Source organism: Poecilia formosa, unplaced genomic scaffold, assembly GCF_000485575.1.
Source record: "Poecilia formosa unplaced genomic scaffold, Poecilia_formosa-5.1.2 Scaffold535, whole genome shotgun sequence".
NCBI classification, from domain to species: Eukaryota; Metazoa; Chordata; class Actinopteri; order Cyprinodontiformes; family Poeciliidae; genus Poecilia; species Poecilia formosa.
In genome coordinates, this window is record NW_006800474.1 from 284767 (window position 1) to 294771 (window position 10005).

The 10005-nt window shown below is 41.1% G+C and overlaps 1 protein-coding gene across 3 annotated transcripts in view; it reads right to left on the reverse strand.

The window, feature by feature from the left end:
• Window positions 1–10005, reverse strand: part of abca2 (ATP-binding cassette, sub-family A (ABC1), member 2) — a 51563-nt gene that overhangs the window by 24012 nt on the left and 17546 nt on the right. For all 3 annotated transcript variants that reach the window (XM_016664970.1, XM_007540369.2, XM_016664971.1), the window contains exons 8-14: window positions 8092–8288; window positions 5774–5894; window positions 5403–5693; window positions 4961–5182; window positions 4747–4849; window positions 3256–3557; window positions 175–388 (exon numbers count right to left, since the gene is read on the reverse strand). In XM_016664970.1, coding sequence (XP_016520456.1) covers window positions 175–388; window positions 3256–3557; window positions 4747–4849; window positions 4961–5182; window positions 5403–5693; window positions 5774–5894; window positions 8092–8288 — 1450 coding nt within the window. The remainder of the gene's footprint in view (window positions 1–174; window positions 389–3255; window positions 3558–4746; window positions 4850–4960; window positions 5183–5402; window positions 5694–5773; window positions 5895–8091; window positions 8289–10005) is intronic.

Consider the following 10005-nt stretch of genomic DNA (forward strand, 5'->3'; position numbering starts at 1 on the left):
GCATGAACATCTATCTAATCATCATTGAAAACAATTTGATGACTTCTTTCCGTCACAACTTGTCGCGTATGCTGAACTGACAACTCCTCTGACGGTCGGACTTCTTAATGCGCAGTATGCTATTCTGACAGCGTATGATGATCTGATGGAACACTGGCACCTGCCCAGCAATACCTGTGGAGCCGCACTCTGTCCGAAGTGAAGAGCAGATACTCAGAGACGTTCCTGCCTGTGATGTCCACCAAAATGTCTCCTGTCACCACCTTCATGAGAGGGGGGCGACCTCCGACCCCACTGGGACAGGAGAAGCCCGTGCCCTGCATAGAGCAGGTACAGCGCACCGGCTCACGGATGGAGAGAGGGAGGGTAGGAGGAGATGTAACGGGCTCTGACAAAATGACAAACATTTATCTCACACAGCATATTTTGGAATAACAGCATAATCTTTATTATTAATAGTTTGTGTTCTTCTTTTGTTTTGTTTTTTTACAGAATCATAATTTGCTTTACAGGTTTTGAACAAAATGTTCCAATGCAACAGAACAGAACAAACACAGGCTTCTAAAAAGGGAGTTCTTTCTGAAATCAACCAACAAGAAATAAATTCTCCCACTCAATGACACACTTTGACATTCAGTTTGTCATCTACACACTGAATGACATTCATCACAAATGAGACTGGCCTCATGTTTTTAAATACATGATATGTGACAGGGTTTTATTTGAACAATATTATAAATGTGAAGTTTGAAAAAATTTGCTTATTTGTTCTTTGAATTTATTTTGTTTATTCAACAAGTTGTTTCTTTAGATATTTATTGATGTTTTAAGTTCTGTTATGTTACTTTGGCAATTGGTGGTTACCATAGTAACTGGTAACTTATTCCCTTTTTCTGTTGCTGTCTCACTGAGATATCAGCTCTGTGTTTTCTTTACAAGAATTATATTTTAAAATATATTTTGGACACATCTGATAGTGCACAGTGGTTCATGAGTAAATTTACTGTGTTGTGTGTATATTATTAAAAGTTTTCAATGTTAATGTTTCCCATTTTAGGTATGTTCAATTGTAAAATGACCTTCTCTCTTGCTCTCGATGAAGGCGGACGCTTTTTTCCTCTGCTCCTTCCCTACCCATGCCTTCTCTGCTTGCTCTGTTTTTGTCCTGTCTATATTTTTGGAGCCTTTCTTTGCACATCATCCAAATCTACAAATTATGGATCTGGTCAACCGATCTCTTAAAGAAATTGATCACATTTTTGACAAGAAGTCTGGGCACAAGAGAGCCTCTTGTCCTGCAGGGACAAACCCAGCGGGATCAGAATTAGAATTAGAATAACTACGAACTTGGAATCCAGAAATACTTAACAGGAACAGTCATTGCTTAGTTTCTATTACTTTTAACCCAGAAAAGGAATTAGATCAGTCACTCTTTAGTTTATGTTATCAGAAACTGTAGAGTATTCACTATTTAGAAATGGAATTAGATACTTAGCAACCCTGAACAGGAGCACTTAGTTTACATACTTTAGAACAACATTAAATTAGTTTTCTTTCCTTTGTTTTGTTATTTTGTTTGTATTTCCTTTTAATTCACGTAAAGCACTTTGAATTTGCCTTGTTGCTGAAAATGTGCTATATAAATAAAATGACCCTAACCCTTACCTTAAAATGTTAACTGCTTCTAACTGCTATGAACTGCTGCCATGTGCTCATTAGGTTAACCACCAACTGATTTTCTCTTTTCTTAGAATAAATACAATGAACCTGAATGTGTTTTTCATGAAGTCAACCTGCTGAACCTGAGACGAACATAGAAGGGCCTTTTTTTACCAGTTTCTCTCCTCTATCATAATTATCAGCCACTTATGTCCATAAAAGAAATGTGTGGAATTAATGTTCAGGTAACTGGATCCATTTTGTCTTCTGCTGCCACAAAACTGTTTAAATTGGCACCACAAAAACCAAAAGCAAAATTATTGTTGCAAATGAAATATTTACAATATCAAACTTGCAACAGATTTCTTGAATGCAATATTGGTGGGACATTACATTTCCTTCCTAGATCCACAGTCTGCAAACCAATGATATTTGGTCAGTTAGATGCAGTCCTACTGGACCTGAGACAGCGATGCTTGACCTCATGCAGCAGGGTGGGAAATTGTGATATTGGAAATGAAAAAGAACAGTGGGAGAAAAGTGTGCTATTGTACTTTGTAAAGTCATTCAGTCACAAGAGATTGTTGAATATTTGGTATGAAATTTGCAATGCAGTCACACTGTGCATGGTCAGTTGCATGGGCTGTAACTACTCTTACTGCCCACTCTGTATGTATGGCTGTTATGTTAAAACTCCAAGGTTGTATAGATGAAAAGAAAGAAAAGAGTCAGAAACATGCAGTTCAGTCATAATGACTATCATTGCTATATTCAGCAATTGTGTCCTTAGGACCTGAAATCATGCAGCCAGGATCCCAACATTCAACTTTATCTCAGTTTCTTGCCTTTGAAATACTTCAGCTCCAGCTTCACTGCGTAGCTCGGCTACTGAATGTCAGTAACTCTTATTATTAAAGGAGCATTATGGATTTTTTCCAGGCACATAGTGCCTTTTTATAGCACAGTCCAGTAATACCTCCAGTTGTTATGAAAATGCTGTATATGTCAAACATGACTTAAAAGTAATTTAACTTCACATCATAGTCGTATCTGACACCTTAAAATTGGACTCTGACTCTTTACCCTTTCCAACACTCCACCTTCAGGACTTCATCATGACAATGCTCTTCCATGATGCTGTTAAGAACTATTCTTAGGAGCGTTGCACTGAGTAGGAGTTTGCATGATGAGCTCAGCAGACATGCACTTCCACCAAGTGTTTGCTAATTACTGCTGCCACTAGTCTGAAGGACCTGAGTGGGGAAGCAGCTTGGCTGGTGACTGCAGCTCTAAGGGCAAACTTTGGCCAAACAGGTGGGGCTTTTATGAACAGGTGTTAAGGCTCCCCTGAATGGTTGCCATAGGAGATTCAAAGATTTCTCAAACATGCATAAAAGAATCTGAGCAGCACTCCAGGTATGTTTTTGATGAGGGATTAACATATGAAGCTGAAAAAAATTTATTTTACATAATGCGCCCTGTTAAAGTTCTAAAGAATCTTTACTTGCATCAAACATTGGTCTTTATGTTGCAGCTGCATATCTCAGTATTGTGAGATACAAAAGAGGAATGCACACACTCTGGATTAAGACTCACCATGAATTGTGGTTGGAGGGGCAATAAAACGAGGGTCTGGGTCATCCGAGGGAGCTGGGGAAGGTGGCGGGGGCACGAAGTTGGAGAGGGGGACCCCCTGGGTGAAGGAGTCCAGACACATAGAGTCAAAGTACTGGGCAGCCAGGGTCTTGGAGTTGTTGGCGCTGGGGTTGAGGGTCTGGGCCAGCTGGTCCAGGGTGCTGTTGAAGGGGGTCTTAAGGACACATGTTGCCCCCACACCTGAGGGAAGTCGGAGGGTGTTGATGATCTTGTGTGGCCTGGCATCTGGTGACAGCGTACTCCTGCAGTTCCAAGAACCAGACAGTTACACAGCACACTGCTTCACTTATACTTGGCTCAATCCTAGGACCCCTCTTATTTAATATCTGTATGATCTCATTAGCTCAAGTTATAGCAGGAAATAAGATCAGCTACCATAACTACGCAGATGATACACAGCTCTACATTACGAAGTCACCAGGTGACTCTGAACCCATCCAATCACTGAACAGATGCTTAGAACAGATAAATGTGTGGATGTGCCAAAACTTTCTACAACTTAACAGAAACAAAACTGAATTTAGTGCCTTTTGACCTAAAGAAGAACGATCTAGAGTCGATGCACAGCTTCACTTGCTACAGCTGGAAACTACAGATCAGGCTCAAAATCTGGGATGGACTCTGACCTGAACCTTCAGAGCCACATAAAGACAGGCACAAAGTCAGCCTTCTATCACCTGAAGAACATCTCCAGGACTAGAGGACTAATGTCTCAGCATCTAGAGAAACTCATCCATGTTTATCTTTAGTCACATTGATTCCTCCAGCAGCATCTTCACAGGTCTGACTAAAAAAATCAATCATCCAGCTGCAGCTGATCCAGAACGCTGCTGCTGCTGTTCTGACTAAAATCAGGAAGATAGAAAACATCACCACAATTTAAAATCCCTACACCGACACCCTGTAGTTCAGAGAACAGACTTTAAAATACTGTTAGTTTGAACAACTTAGCACCACAATACATTAAAGATCTGCTGCTGTTGTATCAACCTTCCAGACCCCTCAAGTCTTCTGCTCTGCATCTCCAGAACCAAACATGGAGAAGCAGCATTCAATATAATCTCTGTTTGAATAGATAACAAATAACAACTTGATAAAGTTATTTATTCAAACCTGTCTGAGATGGATATAAGCATGTAACCAGCAAAAATTGGGAGATTTTAGATATTTGTGTGTTATTTCTGTTTACTTATTGCTTATTCGCAGGTGTGCAATTAAAATATTCTCCCATTTGGCCAGGAACAGTGAGAAATATGAGTCCTGTGTGTTTTTGTATATTCCACTAATTTGCCCCTTTCTGTTCCCCCATAGCTCCAAAAACAACAACAACAAAAAAACAAATTATGTAACTGCTTGCATCTTAAAAGGTTGGAATGCAGCAGCAGGAGCAGGTCCAGGCACCGTTGTTGTAAGAACCACAGCTGCTGTTACCTGTATTGGGGCCTGTCTTCATTTGCGTAGGGGATGAAGTTGCCTCTGGGCTGGGTGTAGTTATGATACTGAGAAGGAGACAGGATGAGTGGTGGTAGATCCCCTGTGAAACACAACAAAACCCAGCCTTCATCACGTTTTAACCACCTGCAGCACAGCCAGCAATAAAGGCTGGAGCACAGCTTATTGATTCTAACTGAAAGGAAGAGCTCACCGATCTCAGGCACGGATAAGGCCACAGTCATAGCAACACAGACAAAGAAAGCAGGCAGGAGGATCTGGGAGAAGAGACCCTTGGTGTTTCTCTTGGCACAGTGGAACCTCTTTATGATGAGGCCATGAAACTGACTCAGTTTCAGCCACCAGCCCTCCAGCTTGAAGCTGCCCTGCCCCTCCAGGTCTTCCAGCTCTGAGGAGGTGGGATTTTCTGGATCGCCTGCAGGGAAGAGGGATGTAATGGTGTGAAAACAATAAAATCCAACTAGAAATGTGTGAATTAGGAGACATGTTCTTTTTCATTCAGGAATTCTGACTCTTTGGTTTATTGTTTTTAAAGCAAAAAAAACAAACAAACAAAAAAACAATTGGACGGTGAGTGGATCATTTTCTCCTTCCATCTCTGCTTCCCTCTACAGTGAGACAGAACTTGAGCTAACCTCTCAGGCTGGCAGAGTCCGACTCCTGGCCGTTCTCAAACAGAGGGCAGTAATCCCCAAAGAAGTCTGCATACAGCCCCCCCTCGTCTCCACGCACTGAGCCCACAGATGAGGAAGATTTCAGTGACAGCTGGCTCTGGCTGAGCCTGGAGCACTGCACCAGATTGCTCAGCTCAACCTCAGACTTCTCGTTGTGCAGCGAGGGTCTGGTCTCAGGCGCTAGTCCATCCTGAGCCCCTGATCCCACTGACAGCTTTCCCAGTGAGCTGCCCCCAGGCGAGCTCTTCATGTCTGCAGACAGATGGGAAACCCCAGGTTACTCAGCCTGCAGGAGAAGAGGTTGAGTGGAGACTGAAGGAGTGCGGTCTGACCAGCATCACTGTTGTCCAGAGACTGGTCCTCCTCAGAGACTTTGAGGAACACTTCCTCCAGCGTGGTGTCCATCACTCCAAAGCTGGTCAGAGCCAGGCCAGCCAAGCTCTGCTCCAAAGCCTGCAAACACACACACAGTATGGTTCTAAATAAATAAAACTATCTGACTTTATTATAAATGATGGTCAAACCTTTTGCTGTGTGTCTGTATTTCTGTCTGCTCAGCAAGATTAAACAGTTAAACTAAATCCAGAACAGACATTAGCTATGGCTCTGCTAAAAAGGAACATTCAAAGTTTGATGGGCAGTTGTTGCACTTTATGACCAGCAGCGTCTCTCAATTTAAAAACAACATTCTTTTAACTTTATTCCCTACCTCTTTTTCCTTTCCTTTCTTTTTGCAATTGTTTTTGTGATTTTTATTTATTTATTTTTTTACAATATTTCTTCCTAATTAAATCCCCACAAAAATCTATGTTTTTTTTTCTAAAAAAAAATATTAGTAAAAAACAAGAAGCAGATAGACTGGACACACACATGTTTATTTACATAAGTGGCTTCATTTTTGTTACTCGCCAAATCAATCACAAACTTGACAAACTCCATGTCCATTATCTTTGAGACCGACACAAAGCTATTTCCATTAATTAATCTTATAAGTTGATCAATGCAATTGATAAAATTTTCTCAACGAGACGAGCGATCAAAGGAGAGCCTGCATAACAGGGTTTCTGTTGGTTGAAGCTGGCAACCAGCAGAAATCTTGGCATATCGACAAATTCAGAAGACGTCAGCAGTCGTTTCAGCCGTTGTCAAGCTGTCTGATCAGTGTGATGGATTGGGCCTTCTGATGAACGCTCAAACTAATATGCTATCAATGCGATTCCTGCAGAGATTTCCAGCCCGGATGCAGGTCCTGCAGCTCACTAGCAGGATGGAATCGATCTAAGAGAAGTTGCTAGTTCGGTCTGGCGGGAACGGCCATACCAATTTGGATGATTGGAATCAACAGAGATGCACCAGGAGACTTTAAGGCAGATGGAAATTAAAAAAGTCTGCCCGATTGAAAGAATATTGTCTGTATCTGAACTGTGTCTGTGTCGGCCTTGGCTGACTATCTCAAATGTCCTGGATGATTTGTAAACAAGATGCTCCTTCCCACTTTGTTCCCTTCCTCAGGGCATCTGTGCAACTATGGAGCAGAGTGCTCCCACCGACTTGCTCTCAGGTAAGAACCCTGTATCAGAGACCTTAGCCTGGGAGTGGCTGGCTGTACGGGGTTCATGGATTTACTGCACACACATATCTCATGGGTACAGACACACATTCCCTGATTTTCACCACCTTTCGCTGGCCGCAAGAATGTTGCTACTTGTGCTGGGGTTTTTGTTATGCTTCCTGTTGTGTCATTTTAACACCCTGTCTTCTTCTTCTTCTCATCACCAGAAGAGCATTTCCAAGCGTAATTACTTATTTACTTTAGACCACCATTTAGCTTTATACTATTATATCAGAACAAGACCTAGAGAAACTCCTGTTAGTTTATAAATTGTGGAGTACTTAGCAACCCTGAAAAAGAATCACACATGAAGAACCAACATTTAGCTTTTTTCTTACTCTTACCTTTGTGTCTTTCTTTTGGTTTTGATGTTTTGTTTGTATTTCCTTCTAATTCATGCAAAGCACTTCGAACTGCCTTGTTGCTGAAAATGTACTATATAAATAAAATTACATTTACCTTTAATAAAACACACACACACACACACACACACACACACACGTTTGTCACCCTATCTTTGTGGAGACTTTCTAGCAACTTCCATTCATTTCTGCAGCCTAACCCAAACCCCAATCCTAACCAAAACTCAATTCACACTCTAGTCCTAAACCTAACCCCTGACCCAAAAACAGTGTTTCTCCTTGTGCAGACCAGGTTTCAGTCCCCACAATGCATCCAATACATGGCACATACACACCACACACACCCACACACACATACGTGGTCAGAATATGTTAAAGAAAAATAAATATATACTCTGCTTCCTTAAATTCAACAGACAAAATGCTGCTCATATAACTTCATACCATCTGTTCAAATTCCACAAATAAATTCTGCTCAATCTAGAGAATATAGTGCCAAGTTGTGGCTGGAATTTATCTGCAATCTTCTCAAATAATATCTTAAAAAAAAAAAGCATAGCTCAAACATTTTGGAACTAAACTCAGCTAACTAAAGGTTGATCCCCATGCAGTCTGTCTGGAAGAAATCTGCAGATTTTCACAGACCCTGTTGACTCCAACTGGAGCTGGTTTGTACCTGGAACAGCCTCTCAAAGCAGCCCTTCTTGACTGATTCGGAGGGCAGGACATAGGAGAGCTCAGTGTTGGAGTCGGACACCAGCAGGCAGGTAGCCACAAACTGCTGAATAAAGTCGGTGACCCGGGTTTCTGAGCAGGGTGACAGCGAAGAGGATGGAGATGAAGAGGAGGGAGACTTGGGCTGGCTGGCCTGGCCTAGAGGGTCAAACCAAGACACAAAGGCTGGTAAAGGCACCACAAGGACTGATATGTAGTCTAACAGTAACCAAATGAATCAAGAATCCAGGTTCAACTAATCAAATGTGGCAGGAACAATGTGAACTCAATCAGGATCAGGACAGTAAGGTTTAAGCATGGCTTGCAGCTTGATCATGTGGAATTTGTTGTTTTTTTTACACTGACAGGAAAGTTGGAGTTTATTTTAAAGCAACATCAACAATAATATTATGTTAAAGCTGCAGTAGGTAACTTATAAAAATGTGGGACTGATGATGTGTGAAAGCTCCTCTGCCTCCTCTCTGTTGTCTTACTATTATATGCATAAATACATCACTCCCAGTCAGAAACAACCAGAGACAGGAGGAAGGGCTTGGCAGTGACAATCATGCTTCTATAAGTGCTGTTCACTCTACTCCCCAGCTCATTTCGTACTGCTGCAGCTGTGCTAACGACAGGGACAACCTAACAATACAGGAGAGCCGTTTATCAGCCATCATGGGTGGCCATGCATTCACAGCAGTCTCTGCTGTGGGGGCGGAGCTGTATCACCCCCGAGAGGAAGGAGGAGGGGCTTGACACCTCACAGAGACAGTTACCTACTGCAGCTTTAAACATACTCATAAAACATGGCAATGAATTTACCAAACCAAAGCAGGAGATCCTGGGCATAGACATGAACACATAGACGAATCAATGAGCATTGAGTCCTACGTTAAGTCGCCGCCATCTTCAGTGTGGCATTAGAGTGGTCAGAGGTCCATAATTCATATCCTGCATGGACTTGTTTCAATCGTTTTACAATACAAATTATCCATTGACATTACCTTTTACAGGTACGAATGAAAGAATAACATTATGCTAGAAGCAGAATATTGTGACTTTGCAGCCAGAAACTAGCTTCTAAACAACCAAGAAGTATTTCCAATGTAACTAAATTGGCCCAAAGTAACTACTCTGGTTATAATTTTCTTAGCTTAGCTAATTTTTTTCATACTGTGTAAGTTTTCTAATGAGAGAGAGCTAATGAGAAACTGCTGTTAGAATGGAAGTGCATTACAGACCAGAGGATTTTGGAAGGACAGGTTAGACAGGACGAGAGCTGGAGCTGCTTTTCTTCAGTCTTCTGTTTCACAGCTCATTTCCACAATGTCACATTGTGGAAATGTGACATTAGGGTTAGGGTTAAAATCTACAGATTCTACACTGACTTGTAGAATCTGTAGATATTCAGATTCTACAAGTCAATGCCCAATATGCTGAAAATCTGTTTTTTCAGAATGTGAAGAATCAGGGATGAATTTTCTATTACACTGTTAGATAATTTGTCTTTCATCCTTGGCTTTAGCCTGTGTACCAGGACGTCGCAGAAATCACTGGACTGCTCCCACTTGACCAGCAGACTGAAGCCCTTCCATTGTTGGTAGCATAATATAAATATATCTGTATTTTAATATACTCCTTTTTTTTTCTTTTTTTTTACTTTTTGTGTATTTTTAAGTGAAATACCTCAGTCTGAAGTCTTAGGGTATTGTCTATGCTGTCCATAGCATACTGTAATTAAATATTTTTCCCTAAAAAAATAAACAGTAAGAGAAGTATAGCTGATGTTTGACAATGACTGATTTATCAAAGTGTATTGTTTTTATAATAAAATACCTAAAAATTAAAAGGAGCATTTTTTCTTCATATCTTG